General features: G+C 41.7%; 2 protein-coding genes across 3 annotated transcripts in view; one reads left to right on the plus strand and one right to left on the minus strand.

The window, feature by feature from the left end:
* Positions 1-22,508, minus strand: part of LOC308097448 (von Willebrand factor A domain-containing protein 7-like) — a 29,313-nt gene extending 6,805 nt beyond the window's left edge. Inside the window, exons 1-16 of one of the 2 annotated variants that reach the window (XM_080445206.1) lie at positions 22,411-22,508; positions 21,855-21,893; positions 19,914-20,140; positions 18,721-18,928; positions 13,819-13,904; positions 13,495-13,588; positions 11,376-11,498; positions 6,105-6,291; positions 5,243-5,412; positions 4,856-4,968; positions 4,198-4,314; positions 3,475-3,681; positions 3,143-3,278; positions 2,141-2,293; positions 1,367-1,459; positions 1,036-1,142 (exon numbers count right to left, since the gene is read on the minus strand). In XM_080445206.1, the coding sequence (XP_080301332.1) occupies positions 1,036-1,142; positions 1,367-1,459; positions 2,141-2,293; positions 3,143-3,278; positions 3,475-3,681; positions 4,198-4,314; positions 4,856-4,968; positions 5,243-5,412; positions 6,105-6,291; positions 11,376-11,498; positions 13,495-13,588; positions 13,819-13,904; positions 18,721-18,928; positions 19,914-20,114 (1,995 nt within the window). In that variant the 5' untranslated portion in view covers positions 20,115-20,140; positions 21,855-21,893; positions 22,411-22,508. The remainder of the gene's footprint in view (positions 1-1,035; positions 1,143-1,366; positions 1,460-2,140; positions 2,294-3,142; positions 3,279-3,474; positions 3,682-4,197; positions 4,315-4,855; positions 4,969-5,242; positions 5,413-6,104; positions 6,292-11,375; positions 11,499-13,494; positions 13,589-13,818; positions 13,905-18,720; positions 18,929-19,913; positions 20,141-21,854; positions 21,894-22,410) is intronic. The other variant, XM_080445207.1, reaches the window with a different exon arrangement.
* Positions 6,644-7,390, plus strand: LOC308106083 (cilia- and flagella-associated protein 20-like; the record flags this gene model as incomplete). The annotated part of the gene is made up of 1 exon (XM_080457099.1): positions 6,644-7,390. The coding sequence occupies one exon, from the start codon at positions 6,644-6,646 to the stop codon at positions 7,388-7,390; it is 747 nt and encodes a 248-aa protein (XP_080313225.1).
* Positions 22,509-24,061: the final 1,553 nt, after the last annotated feature.

The raw sequence follows: 24,061 nt of genomic DNA on the forward strand, positions 1-24,061 counted from the left end.
ATCGCGACGCGTTGTGAGCTTGTAGATCTGCTATTTTCAAAATATACAAGCGCTTTTGCGTCGGGACTCGGGAGTCCCGCGGTCGGGACTGCCGACGATCTTTTCATGGACAGTGAGGTGTACAAACTTACAGTAGCTTGTCCTATGTTATGGAGTTATGTCATAGAGAGTTTTGAAGGCTACAACCTGGCTGGGTTAAGGATATAAACCCGACGCTCCAATCTCTTATTAACGTGGCGGACCGAAACCACTGTCGCCCGTCCGAGTCTCACGGGGAATATCTACATGACTGCTTGTGCACTGCTCGGTATGGGTTACATAAATTAATATACAAACGTATTCCATTCATGGCGATGTATCATAATATGTCATTCATGTAGACTACAAGCCTACGTGACAAAGATTGTACCGCTACGGTACGTATTACAATACATGAAAAACACAGCTGGGCGGGCGTGTGTGTGTGTGTGTGTGTGTGTGTGTGTGTGTGTGTGAGAGAGAGAGAGAGAGAGAGAGAGAGAGAGAGAAAGAGAGAGAGAGAGAGGGGGCGTGTGCGTGTGCGTGTGTGGCGAGGCAGGCGGCCTCTTTCTCTTTCTCATTGGCTTTTGATGTCTTTGGTCGTATTCTGGTCCTTCTTCATGTCGTAAAATCGGGGCGTTTTGAGAATATTTAAGGGCGTGTTATTTAAATGACGCTAGGTTTCAGCCGTGACATTTATCAAGCCTGGGACCAAATGTAGGCTCGGATCAGCTGTGTAGGATTCGTTGATAAATGTGACTTGGACGTTGGTGTACGGCCGAATATATGGAAAAATATAAGCCGGTTTATACGCTGCGTTGATAAATGAGGGCCAGTCTGTGTTGTGGTCTGCAAGCTCACATCACATTTCAGAATAATTTGGAAAAAGTTGAATAAAAATGTTCTCTTATGGGTGTCCCTGGCACAAAACCTTTTCAGATGGCGGTCTGCGGCCAAATTCATATGAATTTGGTTATCCTTGACATGAAACTGTTTGGGAACAGTGGTGTAGCATACCTGCACTGATCCGTTGACCTGCGATCCTGACTCTCCCACCAGAGACACCTCTTTGACTTCCGCTGTGTCACTTCCTGTCACAGTGACCAACAGGCTGGCATTACCACCTACAAGGAGAGAGAGAAAAAGGTCAACATAAGTTGAAAATAGAAATATTAGCATTTTTACAACAGTGCCTCTCAAAAGTTTTCATGTCAAGGACGCCCAAATTCATATACTTGGCCACGGAGCAGAATCTGAAATATTTTTTGAAAATAGTCAAAAATAGACATATTATTAAATAGTTTCGCTGGGCACCTCACTTCACAAGACTTTACTTTTGAGAACTTACCGGTGAGAGGACGCCCCTCTTTCAGACCGAAGTCACCGTGGGCTCCCTCATGTGCCTCCACAAGGTTATAGATGAAGTTCACTGAACTTTGACCTGCAACACACAAACCCAGATCCTCAGCCCTGCTGTTTGTATAGTTCATGAAACAGTCACTGGCAACAGAATGCTCAGCAGCAAATATGCAGCCTACTCTGCTTGTTTATTGGCAGATGAAAATGTCTGTTATCAATGGTTGAGTCAACACACTTTAAGCAGAGTGATACATTAATGTCCCAGTGCTGCATTAGTGGAAATCCGCTTGTCCAATATCTTTTTTTGACCATAATTAACTGTTCTATTATCTAGCAGTGGTTCTCAAACTTTTCTTAAATTTCAAGGATCGCCATGACTCTCAGAGTTACGGACCTGTAAGGGCCCATATGGAACCCCCTCAAGGACCCCTGACGGTCCCTGGACCCCACTTTGAGAACCACTGTATCTTCCACTAAGACGGTTCATTCAGTAATATTTATTTAACATCTTTCTCCAGAAATAGGCTATCACGCGCACGCACGCACGCACGCACGCACACACACACACACACACACACACACACACACACACACACACACACACACACACACACACACACACACACACACACACACACACACACACACACACACACACACACACACACACACACACACACACACACACACAGCCTGAAAAACATTACTGCAATAGCATCTACTGTACAACACATACACATGTAAACAATATGATACAACTGACCTATGACCTTGAGAGAGTATCTGTCATTAGAGTTGACACTAATATCCCATGATCCTGTTATGTTGTCAGCGCTGACGCGGAAGCGACGCAGGTTACCCACTGTGGTGAAAGAGCCCAGAGGGCCACTGGACTCCGTGGAGGCCTGAGATACACCTGTTGGGGAGACGAGAGGAGAAACACTTTGAAATGCTTCTGTTGAAATTAATCAGATGGCCATTCCTTATGCACCATTCCATGTCCATCCATAATGTATAAATGTTGTCTGTGGGAGGAATTGAGGCGAAGTGTATGGTGACATAACATGACAGAGCAAAAAAATAGTTCTGGATGTTTAATGTCTAATCATAATATATAGAATTACAATATTTCATTTTTATTGCTGCTGGCATTTCTGTTGTTGGCCTAATCACATTCTGTAAGTCTTTCCCTATGCCTTTGGTAGAGGTGGGGACTGCTTCCAGCAAATATGCAAAATGGAAAATACCCATGACATGACCACCATCACCACACACCACTACAATGTTTTTTTCCCAATTCTAGTTTTAGTTATTTCATTAGTTTTGGTTAACTATAATAACCCTGAAAGGTTAAAACAATAACATAATTTATTCCATTCGTATGAATTTAACAATTGTTTAGGCCTACATAGAATTTAAAGGGATAATTCACCCAAAACAAATATTTGAATTCATGGATATTGTTTTGTTTTTGTCGCATTTTGTTTTGTCGCATTCCTAAGCCAATAATTTGATGACCAGCGGACCGGTAGCGGGCGGTTCCGAGGAGACTCTTTGTGTCTCCTACCGGAACCGTTGCCGGTCATCAAATTGCATGCGACAAAAACAAAAAATATACACAAATTCAAATCTCCATGGGGTGACTAATCAATAGAAAAAAAGTCATTTTGGGGATGAACTATCCCTTAATTAAGAGCGTTTAAGGATACAACATGCATTGTTGTGTTGCTGATAACCTCTCGTACACATACGAACATAGTCGTACCTGTGGGGCTTGTGAGACTGAAGGTGAGTGAGGAAGCTCCTGTGATGTAAGCGGTTATGTTTCTCATTGAGCCGTCAACTTCAAAAGTAAAGCTATCAGGCTTTCCGGGATTTCTTACTGCCTGGAAAACTGTAACCTGTAGAAGAGAAAGAAATTGACAGCACACCGAACATTTTTTTTTGTTGAAAGCTTGCAATTAATTGTATTGAAAAATACATCTGACCACTTTGCTAAATACATGTAATAAAACAATTGAAGGAATTATAGTAGCTAAACATTTTATTCCAACCTAACAGTTTGTAATTCAGTCAGTGGGATAGTTATAGTCTCACCACAGCACCGGCTGAAGAATCCTCTATAACACTGGTAGCCTGTGTAAGGGCAGACTTTGTGACCTCGATGGCTTGACCCCCAGAGGCCCGAGCAAGGTCACGGTACAGGTTGGCGTCTGTTTGACTCATGCTGCGTGGAGCTGCTCCCCGCTGAAGCGTTCTCCTGCGTCGGCGACTGGACAAGACATCTGTCAACATGAAGGTCACCTAAATGATGGATGGAAGGGCAGGACAACAGAAAAAGTAAAAAATTAGGTAAAGTAAAGCACAGTGCAAAAACAGGGTTCAGCATAGGGATTATATTTGTATTTTAACTAAGCTTGGGTGGCAATGTAACATTTAGTTTGTTAAATAGAAGGAAATGGACAGATGCAGTTCTTATAGAAGTCTTGTCAATATGTAAATAGAACATTTAACCATTATGAATGCTGAGGGGAGAGGAACAGGGGGGACGGGGGAGAAAAATGAATGCCCTACTTTGTCATACTACAGTACAGTGTCACAAAGAAATACCAAAAATTGCCCATCTACAAGCTCACAACACGTCCTTGAGCAGATTGCCTCCACATCAGCCTCGCTACTGTATATGCTAAACGTCTAACAGCCCCTTAGGGCTCTATGCTAGTGTCTTTTCGGTTTTCGCTCTGCACACCAGTATTACTGCTACCAAATGCAATTTTACTTGGTAGCGTTTCGAGCCACCTCAGACCTAACTTAACTCACCGACGTCTTGGTGCTTTCTATGAGGGCAGTCACAGCACTTTTCAGATGTTCGTCTTTAGCCGCAGCATCGGTGAAGACGAAGATTTCAGAGGAGGGTGGAGCCGCCGTCAGGGCAAGCTTTGTGTCACACAGCAAAGAACAAACTGCCTTTAGAACAGTGTTGATTTTGTCGACTAAAACAATGACGAATGTTTGTCGACTACCTTTTTTCACTGACGAAAATTAGATAAAAACTAAATAAAACTAAAATGTGATGACTAAAGCTATGACAAAATATATTGACAATTTAGTCAACCAATACAAACTAGACTAAAATGTTAATGAGGGACTAGTGGAGAAGAGATCCAGAGAACTAAAAGACAAGTAATTTTATGCTTGGTTGCGCTCGGGTGTTGCACTCTGAAAATAGCAGATCTACAAGCTCACAACGCGTCGCGTTGTGAGCTGGCAGATCTGCTATTTTCAACACGCAAGCAAGTGTAAAATCAGCCATTACGTTGCCAATCACTTAAACCCTCCAGTCTTGTAACCTGTAAGACTGCATCTGCGCACGCAAGAGCAGACGCACACGCACACGCGCACACGCACACGCACACACACACACACACACACACACACACACACACACACACACACACACACACACACACACACACACCTGGAGACCAGATAAGCACATCTCTGGAAGGTCCCCTCCTCCTGACGCTTTGAGCTCATTGATGCGGGCTTTGAAGACGTCTGAATCAGTTGTCACTATCACAGGTCCAAATTCTGAACACACAAGATAGAATTGCTCATTTATGACAGAAATTAATTTAAATAGTGATACCAGTGAGGGTTCTGGCCTCTACGAGCTTGTAGATCGGCTATTTTCTGTTTTTTTTTCCCCGGTATAAAATATTATATAAACGTATTTTTGGTATGCATTTAACAAAAAACATCTTAGAAATAAATGATGGCTAAGATGTTTGAGCTCATGAGCAAACAGTCAGTCTTTAGCCTCTATACATTTCTGAATGTTTGCGATAAGACACATCTCTACTACCTGGGTCGTTGAAAGGGACCAATATGTAGGCTGAAGGCTCTTGTGGGGTTCCCTTCTTCCTGTCGATGATATCGAAGGAGACTCTCTTAGCCTCGTCTATGTCGTCACTCATACTGCCTGTGGTGTCGATGACAAAACACAGCACAGAAGCCTGGGAGAGGCCCATAAGTCTGGGAAAGCAAGAGAGTGGAAGTTAGTGTTGATTTCGTCAACTAAAACTATGACGAAAAATGTTCGTCGACTACCTTTTTTCACTGACGAAAACTAAATAAAAACTAGATATAAACTAAGCTATGATGACTAAAACTAAGACTAAATATATTGACAATTTCGTCAACAAATAAAAACTAGACAAAGATCTTAGTGAGGGACTAGTGGAGAAGAGATCCAGTAGAACTAAAAGTCAAGTCATTTTATGTTTGGTTGCGCTCATGTGTTGCGCTCTGAAAATAGCAGATCTACAACAAGCTCACAACGCGTCGCGCTGCAACGCGTTGTGAGCTTGTAGATCGGCTATTTTCAGCATGCAACCAAGTGTAAAATCAGCCATTATGACGCCATCAAGGCACCGCCAAAATACATTTTAGTCGACTAAATGAACTGTAGATTTAGTCGACTATAATCTTATGACATTTAGTCGACTAAAACTAAAAACAATCAGATGACTAAAATATGACTAAAACTAAATCAAAATTTGTTGTCAAAATCAACACTGGTGGAAGTCAGACTGAAGTCAGAATGTCTCTACAATTTTTGCTAACATTTCTGGATACATCTCATCTATGGCCATTGGAACTGGCTCATCTTTATTGTAATGTATTGTTGTGGATGCAAAGTAGCTCAAATTAAAGAACTCTTATACCGTAGGAAGCTCTTGTCACCAACAGCCACTCTGATATCCTCCAGTAGCTCCATCGTGGCATCAACAGCTAGGTTAGCTGCTGTATGGTGGAGGTAGCCATGACTGGACGAGATGGTATCCTTATTGATGCCCCCAATTGGGTCCTGTCGGCTGGTCTGATCAAACGTGCCACCATGGCTACATTTACCTTAGAGGGGGAGAAAAGCTCTCCAAAATTAGGCATTACCGTCATTATGATATCTTGATAGATCAAACTAGAACGGTGAAGTACTTTTCCATTCAATTATTTGAAGAAGAAGAAAATTATACATCGTTAAGGTATTTTTTTCCCAAACAAGATTTCAACTGGGCACCTTCGTCGCCCAATCATAGCGCTGCGTCTGCGTCGTAGGCTGACTGGAAGTCCATATTTGGGAAGCGGTTTCGGCTACATTTGTGTTACGTCACACCCATGCCTATGACATCGGGCAAATCCGAACAAATGTATCGATACCAGCAGTTCTCCACTCTACAGCATATGCTTAGCAAGCACATAGAAAATGTATAGGCCCACATTTCAGAGTGGGTTATTGTCCATCTTATATAGTGTTGGCAGCAAACCTCTTCAGTTTTGGTCTAAAAAGACCAGTTATGGTCACGTCAAAAGAATTGTAGACGAGGACATCCATTCACTTGTGGTGGAGGTAGAGGGGACCAATGTCAGTACCACATATATAACATGTCCTGGAGATCCCACAAAGACACTGGGCATCAAACTTCCCTTTCTGATCTTAGTCGTCAAGAATCTCAATAAGTATTTCAGCTTTGAAGTCCAGATAATGGACCATAAAAATACACGTCGACGGATTCGGGCAAGCAACTACCAGACCATGATGCGGGTGACGCCGTTCCTCTGTACCATGCCCATGGAGCTGGATGATGGCTGGAATCAGATTCAGTTCAATCTGATAGACTTCACCCGGGCAACCTACGGTACCAACTACATTGAAACGCTAAGCGTACAGATCCATGCTAACTGTCGCGTAAGGAGGGTGTATTTCTCAGACAGACTGTACACAGAAGCTGAGCTTCCAGATGAGTTTAAACTATATCTCCCTGTTCAGAAAAAGGCAAAAAAAAAAGGCACAGATATAGGGTTAGGGTTAACCCTAGAATTGCCCAAGGATGCTCCCCAGGATCAGCCGCCAGAGGGTGAGGGTGCGGGTGCGGGTGCGGGTGAGGGTGAGGGTGAGGGTGAGAGTGAGACATCCAGTGTTGCACCTGAGGAAGGTGAACCTGAGGAATAAGTTCAAGCCTCATGACCCAGGGATCAAAAGTCAAGGAGGCAGAGAATGCAAGTCTCCAAAAGCAGCAGACGAAGCAGGTCAGACGAGCCGTCCAGTATGATTAGCAGACCTTTGGCAGATGAAGAAACCGAAGCCTCATGACCCAAGGGATCAAAAGTCAAGGAGGCAGAGAATGGAAGGTCTCCAAGAGCTGCAGAAGCAGCAGCCACAGGCAGACCTGAAGAATTCCTGGGGGAACAGGTAAATCTAGTCCTTACCAATGATGAACCGTAAAGAAACAGTGGCTGCTTCAAGAGTTGTCGCACAGTCCATCAGGTTCCCACTACACACCTGCCCCAGCATTTCCTCCACACATGGAGACAGCCCCACACCCCTGATCATCACAGTCAGGCAAAGGAAAGGAGGCAGGATTGGTGTGAACAAGGCCAGGGGTCCGGACAAACAATCCTAAGCATCCTAAGCAATCAAAGCATGCACCATGGCCAGCAAAAGTCCAGCACCTCTTCAACCTCTCCCCAAGGCTGAAGAGCAGGTTAAACTTTGTCTATTTTATTCTAATTTGTATTGTTATTTGTGTTGCTATTTTTGTTATTTTAATTTGTATTAGTGGGCTCAATCTCTTGAGAAGAGCTCAATTGTTATGTTCACTATGTATTATTAATTTTTCTCCTAAAACTTTGGCACAATCTAGCTCCGTCATACTTTCACCTTAGGGAAAAGAGACTTTTAGATTTTTTTGAAAACACATATTTTGTGACATTCCATTTTTTTAACTTTTTATTTTAGGCTATAACTTCTGGGTTATATTTGGGGCAAGCCGGGCAACGCTCGCCGCAACAACACAACGACTTGCAGGAATGGATGACTTTATCAGTTTTTACATGGAGCATCCTGTGTTAGACAAGCTCACAATGTTTCTCCATGAACAGTACCTGTCCAGTTGTAACTAATCTTTTATTTGTGGGTTCCAGCTCTTGAGATATGTTATTGCCACTGTTCTTTATTGTAACTTTATTTTACATGTTTTTATCCTTGGTTTTCAAAGTGTTCGTCTCCTTTGGGAATAGCCGGGTATTTTTTTAATTATTTTACACTTTTTATTTTAGGCTGTGATATGCGTCATGTTTGTCACAGTATGTCCACCACAATATCGCACCAACTTGTGAGAGTAATTCCATGTCAGACATCAAGAGATCAAGCCCACAGAGTACTCGTCTAGTTTATTCATTAATTTTTTTCTCCTCGAAACTTTGGAACGTACACTCCACAGCTCCACCCTACTTTAACCACAAAGCTTCGTTCAGACTTCCAAATGTTCATCTCCTTGGAGAATAGATGGTAACTTTTATTTTGATTTCTTTATACTTTAAAAAAAAATATATTTATCTTTTAAAATGTGTATGTAAGGCTATAATGTTGCCACGTTGTCCGCTGCAAAAATGCACCAACCTGAAAGAGTTAATGGATTTTTACATCCTTTTTTACATGGTCACACACGTCACACGTCACACGTCAAGAGCTCGACTTTTAATGCAACATACTTTTCACTTTTACTCAAGAAGGCTATATTTCTGAACAAGAAATTATACCTTTACTCTTGAATTTGGGCTAAATATAAAGTCGTAAAAGTATAAAATAAAAACAAAAACATCTTTTGTTTTTACATATTTTCTTTCATTTTTGTTTAATTCCCTTGCTGTGTTCACACACATACAGTCCACCATTCATTTTCAATGGAAGCCAGTGACATGTAGATACAAAGATACAAAGCGACAGATAATGCTGTGTAACCTTGTACCTTTGTATCTTTTGTAGCTGCCAGTGTTAACGCAGCATCAGAGAGACTTCAGCCAAGTCAAAGAGGATGACTGGTATTTGCATTGGCTCTGTCACATGACTGCGTTTCACCAATCAAATGAAGTCACTCACAGCTCTCTGAGCTGGCAGATGACACAGGGTTTCACAAAGGCTTAAGAAGAATGATTGGACAGCCCAAACAGTAATTATGCACTGCCTTTGTCTGCCTGAATTATTTGTTATTTTGTAAAGACTTCATTTATTTTTGTGTTTGTGTTTTATTTAAAGTGAAATTGTTTAGGCCATATTTGAACTTGTACATGGCTATTTTATATGTAGTGTATTTATATTAGACAAGCATAGACATTTCAGTCACTACTTGAACAGTCTTCACTAGTAGATACTAACTCTTAGTCAAGTAGTTATTTGGACTACTCTTCTACCCGAGTTATACTTTTACAGTACTTGAGTACAGTTTTAGCTACTCTACCCACCCCTGGGTTCATTTTTTATTTATTGTATTCTCAAACTTTTAGCACACACTAGCTCTGCCATACTTTCACCTAGTTTCGTGGAAACTTTTTATTTTGAGCTACGAGGTGCTTGCTATATCTGTCGTCGCAACAACGCACCAACCTTTTTCTCCTCAAAACTATGGCACACTCTAGCTCCTAATACAAGAGCTAAAATGAGTAGTACAACATATTTTCTATCAATTACATACTGTACCACATGAAGCCTTGAATTCATTTTTCATTTCATTTTTGTTTTTGTTGCAATCCCGAGCCAATCATTTGATGACCAGGTCATCGGTCCGTAGGAGATTCAGTACCGGAGACTCCGCCGGTCATCAAATTATTGGTTTAGGAATGTGACAAAAAAAATTAAAGTCTCCATGAATTCAAGGCTTAATTCAAGGTGTAATTGATAGAGAATACGTAGTTTTTTTGGGTGAACTACTCCTTTAACCTAGAAGCTTCATTCAGGCTTCAAAATGTGAATCTCCTTTGGGAATAGCCACTACATTTTTCTTTTTCATAATTTTGAAAGTTTTTATACTATCCAACCCTGTGCACTGCAACAGTGCACTAACGAAGATGGGAGAGTTTGGAAAAGGATAATCATCAGTCATTTGTTTTTACATGGAACAACCTGTGTCGGATGTGAAGCCCACATAGTTTAATCACAAATAGTACCAATCTAGTTTATTTTTTTACATTTTACTTTAATGTTTAATCCTGGTTGTATGTCTCTACTCTTACCTGTATCTGTCCTGTGTTTCATGCCTACCGGTGCTGCTACGCCTGAGTGTCCACAAATTGGAAGCTGTTATACTGTTCTGATGAAACTGAAGAGCACGGTCACACTCCCACACATTACCTTAAAGGTAGGGTAAGTGATTTGCGTTGGTTAAAATAATTGTTAAATAGCTCTATATTCTGATAGTACTCATTGCTATAGAGTGTTTGTTCAGTATCAGGAGTCTCCTTGTCTCTCCACCTCTTTATTAAACAGAAAATGCATTTTCGTTTCAGTTTCAGTTTCTTTTCCAATTTATCCAACCAGGACAGAGAACTCAATCAGGATACAGATTAAACAAGTGAAATTGGAAGTGATGACACTAAGAAATGAGCATGCACAATTGGAACTGGAACACTATACAAATTAAGCTTAAAAATGGGTACTTTCTCCTGATTGGCTGAGATTTTGACACCTACCGAAAAATGTATTTTCTGTTTATTAAAGAGCTGGAGAGACAGGGAGACATCTGTTACTGAAAAAACACTCTATAGCAATGATTACAATCAGAATATAGTATTTTAACGTTTTAACAATATCACTTACCCTACCTTTAAGTATCTTTTTTGAATAAATTGTACATAAGAGAGGTCGTTTTAATGCAACAGATACTTTAAACTATTAATCAAGTACAGTATATTTGTGTAGTCTTTTCCCCCTCCCCATTACTCCTTTACAGCAGAGGCTCTGGCCTCAGCTGCGTCCACATCCTCTGGACCAAAGCTCTCTCTCCGATAGAGCCATATTGCAATGTCCATCATGCCCTGACCCGTCTATCCATGTCCCACAGCGGGTCCCTAGTGAATCAGAGGCCCACAGATTGTGGTGCGTACGTGCGTACGTGCGTGCGTGCGTGGGAGCATAATGTGTTGTGTAATGTGTGCAATACCTGCTGGTTTTGTTGAGGAAAATACATTGAAGTATCCTGATGTGAGAAGTCCTTGCTGCATAGGCAGGAGGTTGTCCTTGCAACTCTCTCCTGTACAGTTCCTACAGGTTGGCGTGTCTTGGCCTACAAAACATATCAACAGTAAGTTTAAATATAGATGGAATACGGTCATCTGGTTACATCAGTGATGCGACATGTATCAGAATATTTGATTGTTAGATCACTCAGAAACGTTTCAAAATAAAATGGACAGAGTCAGATACATCCCACTGAGCATTTTTCAGGCGTCTAACGGCTAGGCTAAAACCGGGTTATAACTGGTCTAAAAGTTAAAGTCTATTCTTAGCCTAGACGTTGATTAGCTGTTTTTTAAGCGTCTATCGTCTATATTATAGCCGTTGAAATGACATCTATAATATAGACTTATATATATAGACACTTAAAAAATACAACTTTAAAACTTTAAAACTTAAAACAGCTAATCAACGTTGAAAAAACCTTCTAAGGTCTACATTTTTTTTAATCAAACCTTTCCATGACTGATTGATTATAGGTTTACTATCAAACATGGAATCAAATAAAATAAAATGTCATATGCCAATATATCTTGAAGTAATACAATATTGCTGAGGACATACAATATCTGATTGCATTACTGAGTGGATGCAAACTAGTTGTTTGTGCAACTGATCACAAAATCAATCAACAAATGGTAATCACAGATTTGTAATGGATTACAGTTTGAAAGTAACCTTGCATATCCTTCTTTACTCTGGAGCAGGTCAAGCATCGCAGGGTGGAACATTTTTGTGTGGGTGTTCGCGTGTGTGGTTTGTGTTGCATTGTTCGATCAAGTTACAAGACAAAAAAAACAAAGAGAACACGGGTGCACCAGTATGTGATTGCAGATGTAGCAGGTGGGATAAGATTAAGAAGGCGTGGTGAGAGAAGAATATGTGTGTGTGTGTGTGTGTGTGCGTGTGTGTGTGTGTGTGTGTGTGTGTGTGTGTGTGTGTGTGTGTGTGTGTGTGTGTGTGTGTGTGTGTGTGTGTGTGTGTGTGTGTGAGAGAGAGAGTGTGTGTGCGTGTGTGAGAGAGAGATAGAGAGGCACATATTGTGAGTCAGTGCAAGGTGTGTTTATTTATTTTGATAGCAGGGGCATGACTGGGATTTATTATCTATGATGAGTCCAATGACATGTCTCATGAGTTGAGATAAGATCTACTGCAAATGACTGACTGGTACCAAGGACAAAAACCTAAGAGAATGTGGGTGCACCAGTGTGTGTTTCGATGTAGCATGTGGGAGAGGTGTGGTGTGTGTGTGTGTGTGTGTGTGTGTGTGTGTGTGTGTGTGTGTGTGTGTGTGTGTGTGTGTGTGTGTGTGTGTGTGTGTGTGTGTGTGTGTGTGTGTGTCTGAGAGTATTTGTTTTGATAATAGGGCATAACATAATTGTGTCCAGTGACATCTCTCATGAGTTGAGATAAGATATTGCAGCTGATTGACTTGTTCACAAAGGCCTCAAGACAACAGCTGCAAATACTTAAGCGATCAGACGTGGCTGTGGGCGTGTGTCTGTCAGCTGTCAGCTGTCAGTTTCTTTGTCCCACTCTCTCAAAAGAAGGGAGGACCCTTCCCTCTCCAACCACACCACTTTCCCTCTGTGACAATTCATACGGTAAAGTCTAAACAGAATGGCCTCCCTGTCAAATCTTTAGCTATTGATAGTAAGTTACTATGTGCACAGTTTGAGCCAGAACAAATGATACAGAAGAGGGCTGGTGGGTTAGATGGAGAGAATTTGAAGGGGAGAATTTAGCCTCAACACCCACAAAATATGGTTATCTCAAGAGGATATTCATACTGCTACACAACCTATTTCCGTCATTGGACACACACACGTGCGCACACGCACACGCACACGCACGCACACGCACACGCACACGCACACGCACACGCATACATATGCATGCACATACATGCACACATGCGTACATGCATATGCACATACTGTATACACATACACATGCACGTATGCATGTACAGTATGCATGCACACACACACACCCACACACACAGACACACACACACACACGCACACGCACACGCAGTGTGTTACCTGCCAGGTTCTCCAGAGCTTGGTCAGGCTTGACCAGAGCGCCGTAGGGAGCACTGTTGCCCAGCTCCACCCAGTTACTGTGGCTGTAGAAGTCCTAAAGATAGATACGATATGGCAGAAATATCTGTCATCCATTTCAACAGCAAAAGTAACTTTCACAGCAAGGCCGCACTGTAGTCTGAAGCACTGGTAACATCAGCAGTAGCAAAAGCATCACCATAAGCCCAGTCTGCACCGATGATTTGCAATGCGATGAAACCGTTGCAATATATTGCAGAGAGAAATTTGATTTATTCATCTCTACAGTATGTCTATTTGTCTCACCTGTAGGGTATGACATACTAGTCCCAGGATCAGTCTCCCTCCAAGGAAGTTCTCCCGCTTCACGCTGCCTTTAATAGCTGACACACCTAAAGAGTACCACATAATTTGAGAAACATTGGAATTGTTCACTTGGCTTCAAAGTTCAAATCAGTCTATGGGGGAAAGCACAGACTTAACAATTGACTTGACTTGACTGTCATCAATCAAAATCTCTTAAAGATTGACCTACATTATATCATCCTGCCTCCAAATGTATGAATTCAAATAAACTGATTGACAGGTGGGCAGTAATGAATTAGAACATTTACTTCAGTACAGTGCACTACTTAAGTACATCTGTGGTTTTGTCTCATCTGTTTATGAAAGTAGGTAGCTGATATGTTGCACTTTTACTTTAGCGCTAGGTATACTCTTGTTGCTTGTTTTAGAAGAGAATGCACTTAATGCTTCTGGTGATTAGTAGTTTTGTTCCCTACCTATGTTGAATGCACTTATTGTCTCCGCCAGGCCGAAAGGCATGGCGAGAGAGTATGTTTTACCCCCTGTCCGTCCTTCCGTCCGTCCGTCCGTGTGTCCGTCCGCTCTATTCTGTGGCAGTTTTTTCCCCGTTATATCGGGATAATGGACCTGCGCCGCCCCAATAGGTTATTCTAGCACCTGCTCTACCCGTCACCATTATGCCGACACCGTTATTTGCGCATGGAGGTGTGCCCGTGGGCGTGTTGTTGCTATATCCCCCACATTGCAATTCTACAGACACACATGGGTACGGGTTTCGGGGGGGGATAGTGGAATCTAATACCACCCGCTGGTTTATAAAATCAACCGCCAAGTGCACACAGACACTACAATGGCTTTGTGCGTTGGACCATGAGCCGTGTTGCCAGCCTTGGCGAGAAATCAGCAACCGCAGTCCGCAGGTCTATGAAAACAAAAAGAAGCAACTATAAGGCCACATGAGCACTTCAAACTACTAACTAGAGCTTTCATATCCCCTAAATATTTCAGCCCGGCTCGACTAATAATTGACAAATTAGACCCAGCCCAGCCCGTCAGTCATTTTTCTAAAGAAGCCTTATTTCTCATTAAATCTTGGTAATTCGTTAATTCTTCCAACAGTCTATATTTTATTTAAAAAACAGCTTGGAGCAAATAGGGCTATATAAATATATACACTGCCCCATAACCATTTTGAAAATGATTATGGTTATTCTATGAAATATATGTTTCATAGAATAACCGTAATCATTTTTGCGATGGAGAAATCACATCCAATGTTACCTTCTAGGCTACTGCCGCTGCCTGTGCTGTCATTTGAAGAAATAATCCAACATTTACTTTGAGGTGAAAAAGACATGAAGAAAGCTCAATAGTCTGAAGATGTCATGTTATGGTTTAAACTTTAAAGGGAGCTCGATCTGCTGCTGCGTCATGACAAGACAGCTGAGTGATTTGACCTACTTTTGAGTTGCGCTGCCCTGTTGATTAATTATTTGGCATCAGCTGTGTAAGAAATGAATATATAACTACCGTAATTTTCGCACTATAAGCCGCACCTGAATATAAGCCGCAGCAGCTAAATTGAATGATTTGTACATATATAAGCCGCACTGGACTATAAGCCGCGGGTGTAAAATCCATAGATTTAGGAGGTCCCCTAGTGGCCGTTAGCTGTAAAAATCCATAGATAAGCCGCACCGTTATATAAGCCGCAGGGTCGAAAAATTGGAAAAAAGTCGCGGCTTATAGTTTGAAATTTACGGTATTTTAAATGTCTTTCATATACTCTTGGGGATCTGACTAATATGACAAGTTGCTTATTGTGAACACAATAGCCTACGCTACAAATTAATTAATATGTGAATTTATTTGGATGTCATGTAAAAAAAACGTAGACCCGGCTCAGCCGGTGCCGACGGGCCGGGTCGGGTCCCGTTGGGTTTGGGCTAAAATCTTAAGCACTTATATTTTTTATAAGATGATAGTATCATCTACTGTGATTTTCATTTTGGCTACTGTCTCATTAAACCCATGCTGCGGGTGAATATTATATTATAGCCTATATTATATATATTAGCCTATATTATTATTATATTCCCCGCGTAAACGCTACGTTCATGACCCCCCAAAATAACCATATTTGAACTGGGGACCCCCCCATTTTGTTTGACTCGGTTCCACAGATAAATATTGTGAAAATAGCAGATCTACAAGCTCGCCAGGCGTTGGGTGCTCCATTGTGGTCTCGACCCACAGGTTGAGAACCACTGCATTAAAAGCTCCAAGCAAGTTACATGTCTAGTATGTTGTTGACCACGTAATGTAATATTTTTGGTTTAGTGTTAGGCTTCTCCATGGCGCGCGCGCCTCATTGCATGCTGTCCAAAATAACAGATCTGTAAGCTGTCGACAGACATGACGCAGCGCCGTTGATAGCTTGTATGTCTGTTATTTTGGGTAGGTAGGCGACGCACATACGCATCGCAGCAATGTGTCTGGGTTTGAGAGGCTTTGATTGATGTAAACTTAAAGTTTAGCTCTGTTCGGGATTACTGAACAAAGGTGGATGATGAAAGATAACTGGGACAATATGGATGTAAGTTAACTTTAACTGCGTCACTTCAGAGGAAACTATGGAGCTACTACAGAGATGTTTACACACCCCTGGAATCCATTAGAATGGTGGAAATAGAACAATACAGCCAACGTGAGTACATAGGCTATAGACCTTTCCTAAAACTGTCCAATTTAGTATACCCATGTGCTACTGTTTGTCTGTGTACCATGTAGGAGCGTTGTCGCAACATGATGTAATTAATTATTTGGGAGCAGCTGGTGTGTACCAATAGTATACATATTTTAAATGGCTTTCATATACTATTCCGGATCTGACTAATGAGACAAGCTTATTGTGAACACAATAGGCTACAAATTAATATAAAAATGTATTTGGATAAAATAAAAAAAGAAGAAGGAAAAACAAGCCCAATGTGGCTTATAATAATCAGACCAGGCAACAGTGCAGACAGGTAGATAGGCTAGAGCATATATTGGATCGGGATGACGGCTAGCGCAGTCTTCTCTTAAAGGCAATGGCTTCTGGCACGGTGATTGGTTTTATCATTGTAACGCCCAAACCACACCTATGCATAATGTAACGGGTAGCTCAGGTGTTTGGCGGGTGAGGGGGGTGCCATAGAATACCGAATTTTGCGGGGAAACGCCTCTTGCCTAGACCGAAATCCGAAATTAGTGGTTTGTTCAAATTTCACCTGGAATAGGGCCCCGTGTGTCCTGTCCGTGTGTTACCAGCTAATCTCCGGCACCGTTGGCCCGGTTGCTGCGAAACTGTGCACACACACTCCCTGGATGCCAATTCAGAACCTCTGCCTCAAATTTTTCACATGGGCCTGTTATAGCGCCACCTGGAGGCCGATTTGTGCAAAACCCATTTTTTTTATATTACTCCTACAGATTTTATCCAAACGTCATGCAAATCGGTACACAGTATCTCTATAGTCATGTGATCAACACGGATCTGTCCGGATATGTCCCCATATTCCATCCTCATTGGCTAAGGTTGCCTTCCAAAATTTGCAGGATTGGTCCGTTTTGAACAAAATGCCTCAAATCATGAACGCAGCTTGTGATTTCCGTGAAATTTCACAAACACATTCCCACTAGGCCGAGGAAGAAATGCCACCTGACATTTTTCACATCAGCCTCATGGTGGCGCTATAAAAGGCTGATTTGTGTTTTTAACAATAACTGCACCGATTTGCGTGAAACTTTGTACGCACACTCCCTAGAGGCCAAGGAAAAATATCCGCCCTGCATTTTTCACATTTGCCTTTTATAGCGCCACCAAGAGGCCGACTTATGTAAAACACATTTTTGGATATTAAGCCTTCACATTTTATCCAAATTTCACACAAATCGGTACACATGATCTCTATAGTCATGTGATCAAGATGGAACTGTTTGATTTTTCATATTTCATCCTGATTGGCTAACAATGACATCTAAAGTTTGCAGAAGTGGCCCGTTTTGAACAAAATGCCACAAATCATGAACGCAGCGTCCGATTGAGGTGACACTTTACAAGCACATTCGCACTAAGTTGAAGAACAAATGCCACCCTTTAACATTGCCCTATTATAGCGCCACCAGGAGGCCGATTTTTTCAAAACTTTTCTTTGTTGTATTACTCCTACAAATGTTGTCCAATCATCATGCAAATCGGTACCCATTATCTCTATAGTCAAGTGATCAAGATGGTTCTGTCCGATTTTTCATATTCCATCCTGATTGGCAAATTCCGAACATTGTTGGCCCACAATAACCTACCTGACCTGGCGGAGACCTGTGCTCCGAGGAGCACTTTTTATAGTTGTAAGTCGCTTTGGATAAAAGCGTCTGCTAAATGACTGTAATGTATTGTAAAATGTGGTAGGTCCAGGGGTCTGGGGCATGAGAATAGTCACACCAGGGCTAGTCAGTAAGGGACAGGCACGTTTCTCCAATCCATACCAAACTAGACACAGACACTGTTCAGGGTTGTGCCAGAGTCACACCAAAAACCCTAAATTTCACATATAGAACACTACAGCAGTGTCACAGCAGCGTGAACACTTCAAATGACCATAGCTCAGTGACCATTGCTCTGATCAGTAAAAAATTTATGAAAATAGAAGATCTGCAAGCTCACATTGCGTAGATCAGCTATTTTCACTATTATTAATATGTTTTTAACATTTCTGGAAAATCTTAGAATTTTGGGGCAAATTCAAAACTTGAATACAGCAATGCAAGCAACTTTTACTAGTTGAGTAATATTTGTATCTAAACTTTAATAGTACTTTGTCCACCACTGCTGATTGAGTTGCTACAGGAAATGTGTACCTTGTGTGATGATGTCCCTTCCTGCCGAGAAGGACTCGTCATCAAAGTGGTGCTCTTTCTTCAGTGCTAGCAACACGTCCACGGCGGCGTTGCTGAGGTAGATCTTAGCGATGGAGGTCTGGAACATGACGGTGGAGAGGAGTGTGTCGGTGGGCCCGTCAGAGGAACATGCCTGCTGCACCGTAAACGCTGTCAGGCTGTCATCAATCTAAAGATAAGAGACAAAGCGATGAGAAAATGCGGTAGTATTTGTATGCATGATTGGGGGGGGGGGGGTGACCAGTGTTGATTTTGTCGACTAAAACTATGATGAAAAATGTTCGTCGACTACCTTTTTTCACTGACAAAAACTAAATAAAAACTAAATAAGACTAAGCTACGACGACTAAAACTAAGACTAAATATATTGACAATTTCGATAACAAATAAAAAGACTAAAATGACTAGTGGATGATTTTATGTTTGGTTGCTTGGGTGTTTCGCTCTGAAAATAGCAGATCTACAAGCTCACAACACGTCACGCTGCGATGCGTTGTGAGCTTGTAGATCGTCTATTTTCAGCATGCAAACAACTTTAAAATCAGCCATTACGTTACGACGCCATCAAGGCCCGCCAATATACATTTTAGTCGACTAAATCAACTGTAGATTTAGTCGACTAAAACTAGACAAAAAATAAAACATTTCAGATGACTAAAACTAAATGATTTTTTTTCCAAAAGACTATGACTAAAACTGAATAAAAATTAGCTGTCAAAATCAACACTGGGGTGTACAAAGAGGAAGGTATGGAACCAGGGTAGCAGAGCATGATGGTTTGACAAAATGGAATGGATGGATATTCAGCCATCAGACGACATAAGATCATGAAGGGTCTGTATATCCACTACCTCCACACATCATTTTCTTGATATACGTATATTTTTTTCTTATACTTATATCAACATATTGACACAAAGAAATACCTAAAAAAAAAATCTGACAAAAAACAAACAAACACTTAAATGGATAGTTCACCCAAAAACAAAGAAGTTTTCTATCGATTAGTCACCCCATGGAGACTTGAATTCATGGTATTTTTTTGGTTTTTGTTGCATTCCTAAGTCAATATCGTGGTGTTGATTTGAAGTCGTATTGGCCAGCCCTAGATTCAGGCATACAGTAATAGTATCTCTGTATCATGTGTATCTCACCGTCAGGCTGAAGTCTCGGCCCTCGGCGGCAGCGCAGCTTTGACAGACTTGTGCTGTCTTTCTGAGGAGGGCTCTCTGTGTGATGTCACGATGAGTGGTGGTATTGCCATCAAATACAAACAGTGGTTGGAAGCTGTGGGTGAAGCTCGGCAGGCAAAGCAACAGCGCCACCAGGAGGACAGATGTCTGTTTTGCAGCCATGTCGCGGAGAATGAGGAGGGTGCTGTCTTGAAATGGAGCAGTGAAAAATGTCATTACGAATTCCTCTGGTCAAATAAATGAGTAAATAAATAACATCCCGTATTCCTTCCTCCTCCCCTCTCTCTGTCTCTCTCTCGATGATCGAGCTCTGGTCTGACATCACTCACAACAGAAACCGTTGCCTAACAAGGGCAATTTGTGCTGAAGTTAACCATTGCCAGTCCATGTAAAATGTATAATTAGGGCCTGGGCCGTAGTGTGACGGTCCAGGCACCCTAGGCTGCAATGCCAGCCTGACAGCATGTCAGCTCCTGACGACCTTTTCTGCGTGTCATCCCCCCCCTATCTCTCTCCCCATTTCCTGTCAGCCTATACTTTCCCTATCCCTCTCTAAAAAAAAGTCATAAAAACCCCCCAAAAAAAAAAAAAAAAAAAAAGTATCAATAGGCATATTTGCCGATATGCACTGACATTGGTCATGTCCAGTCCATTAGTATGGGTATATAATATGCAGATTTGCACTGACATTGGGCATGTCCAGTCCATATACTATAGGCATATCTGCGCAAGTGCTCAGACAAACAGCTTTACCTTTACTGTAAATATGCAATTAAGCAATAAGCACATCACTTGTACAAGCACATATTTGGCTGGCACATGGCCCATGACAAAAAAATATATAAACAGCTTACATTTGGGGAAATATTTTTAAAGAATGCTTCAATCGATTAAAGATCGATACAAACCCACTGAGGAGAAAATTTTATGAAAACAGCCGTGCAACTGTATCAAAGTCCCCACCCGCCGATATAATTTTGCCACAGAGTTGTTAAGCTTCTGTAGGCTACTTACTGACTAGTACTACACATGCACATTTTGGTGCACTGAGCTGCTTGCTGTGTGCTTAAACCAAAGTCCTTTATAACTTTGTGCCACTGAGCCAGCTCTCTCTCTCTCTGTTGGCGTTCTCTCTGGTGTTTTGTGTGTATGTCCCTGAGTCCACCTGAGCATACCTGCGGATCAATTAACCCTGACATAGCTCTGGTCCATAGCGTAGGAGAACTCCTTCTAACGCTGGACCAGAGCTAACCCTTGCACTGCTCCCATGAGTCACTGTTCCCTTCTCCATCCACTATAGTCTGAGTGAGAGTTGACTGAAATGCTAATAGACAGCTTAAATTTGGGAAAAGTGAAGTGGGAGACGGAAAGGTAAGGGACCAGGGCCATCCACGCTGACTATAAGTTCACCACGGTCGACGTTAATAGTTTAGGTGTAGACTCTGCCATGTTGTCTTAGATTGTTGTTTAAACAATACAGTATCTCTATGGTTATAGATCCGACCCAACTCCTAACCCTTAACTGAGGAATAAGTCAGAGGGAACATAGGCGTGACCCCATAATGCAGATAGAGAGAGAGAGAGAGAGCCTATTTCACCCGGACAATAACCCGGCCAATGCGGGGTACCGAAACCTGAACACAGATGTTTCAGTTTCTTCAAAACACCTGTTGCACAGGTGGATGCACAGGACAGGTGGATGCCACGAGTGCGTAACATTCACAGAGGGTCTAATCCTGCCAAGCGTAACAAGTTAATGAGAGACACTTAAGTGGCAACACCTGTTGCTTCTCTCAACAGAGCGTGAAAGAGAGAGAGAGAGCATTTTTATTATGAAAACAATAAGCTTCAAAATATGTAAAAGACTAAAGGAAATACATAAGTTATAAAGACTTGATTTACCTTTCCTTTCAAATGATTGTTTGAGGCAGATAAAAAAGCCTGTAAGTGAGACAAGTATGATGGGTTAAAAAAGGCAACATAGCACAGAAAAAGTACAACTAATTGTGGTTCACATGTTTTTCTGGAACAGACTGAAACCTCTACCAATGTGTATCTATTGCATATGTGGGAAGAGAGTTAAGGAGGTGCACAGTAGGACATGAGAGTATGTTGTTGATATAGCAACTAGGGAGTACTGATGGAAATTGGTGCCTCTACTTTCCCCAAACAATAGAGTTTTTAAGACTTTAATAGATCACTTAAGTGTGTGAGTGGGTAGGCTCTCAAACCAGTTTTTTACTCTATTAACTGCTAAGTACAGAAAGTTACATGCACACCATGTGATTCAATTATCGGAAAATGTTCAAAAACGTTTTCTTTTTTTTTGCACAACCCTGACAATCACCTCCAAAAAGTGGTTTACTGATATTTATAATACTTACTGCTCCCACATAAATAACGCAATACACAATAATAAAGCACATTCCAAAGAAACGTTGCAACACTCTTGTCTTACCTTATACTTTCCTAGTAATCCAGTCCCTGAAAGAATGAGAGAATGTGTTTCTATGAACCAATGTGTACTTTTCAATGTCAAAATCTCTCACATCTCTCACAGTACACTCAGTTATGTATGTCACATGTGAGACAAAGAGAGAGCGAGTGCCCTCTTATACGTGGTTACACCTTGCTGGAGTGATAAGGGGACACTTCACCACTTAGGCATGATGATGACAAAGAATTCCGATCTCTTTCTCTCTCTCTTTGTGTGTGTGTGTGTGTGTGTGTGTGTGTGTGTGTGTGTGTGTGTGTGTGTGTGTGTGTGTGTGTGTGTGTGTGTGTGTGTGTGTGTGTGTGTGGGTTGTGTGTGTGTGGGTGCAAAATGTGCGTGAATCTGCTTAAGTGCTGTTTTTGTAGTACTGTGGGCACTTTGCATTGCACAAGCCCAGAGCCTTTTTTTTTCTTTTTTTCTTTTTTTAACAAATTGATTACAAAATGTTCTCCACACTGAGCCCACCTTTTAAAAACTGGTCATACTGTTGTCTGTACCACCATACAGCTTGAGGGCGTCAATAGCTGAGTGGTTAGGCGCATCACATGGGTCTCTGATGCCTGACAGTGAGTTCTTCAGTTCGATTCCTGGGCCTGGCGGACCTTGGCTGCATGTCCCTCCCTGACTCTCTCTCCCTGCTTCCTGTCTTTATATAACTATCAATAACTATCAAGGAAAGCCTGGGAAAAAGAACATGCAGCTTGGCACAACAGTTAATATTTTCATCCAAAACTCACAAAAACACTGCATAATGTGTCAAATAATTCTACCAAAGTACCCAGCACTATATGTAAAAGGCATTGGTAGAAATGTGTAGATCCACATCTTATTTTACAGTGAATGATACAGTAAGAATGGTACATTTATAGAATATACACCAATAAAGTAGCCTATACTACAGGCAGTCATAGAAATGCAACAGGGAAACCTATAAAGCTCCAATGTGCTATATGTTTGCTAGGATATTCTTTTTCATTTATGGCATAAAGTATTCAGAAATAAACTATGGTAAATTGAAATTGCCGTTAGGAAAACAATAGTCAATACTGTAATAGTTTGCTAAAAACAAACCATGGCCGGCGACCTCTGGTCTCCTACATTTGGCCGCATGTTTTTGTTCACATCACACCTAATGTTCTCCTTCACCAAACACCAGGGAAAAACATATGTTGGTATGCTGGAGCTGGCAGTCCTCTGCGGATATGTCCTCACTTCCAGAATTCATTGGATTGAAAAGTGACATCTGATTGTGTGGGTTGTGGTCATAATCCTTCTACCTTTCTTTCTTCAATGGGGTTGATAAATGGTGAGAACAGTGGCCGGAACAGTGACAGCATAGTAGGATGGGCTGCAAACCAGCCAGACCACAAGCCTGCCATGGAGCTCATCAATAAACAGCACAAGGGCACTCTGTATTGTATGGCCTAATAAGCGGTCTGTGTAGCAGCAATCCATCTGAGGATATTGCTGCGCACATGGTGATGCTGGCACTCCTCTGGCTTGGGACACCCACTGCACCTAATTTGATGATCAAGCTCTGTCCTCACCAGCGTGTTTTGGCCGAGATTAATCTCTCAAGACAGATTCTGCTAACAGCAAAATCAGCACCACTGCC

Source organism: Gymnoscopelus braueri (assembly GCF_963280865.1).
Source record: "Gymnoscopelus braueri genome assembly, chromosome: 2".
Taxonomy (NCBI): domain Eukaryota; kingdom Metazoa; phylum Chordata; class Actinopteri; order Myctophiformes; family Myctophidae; genus Gymnoscopelus; species Gymnoscopelus braueri.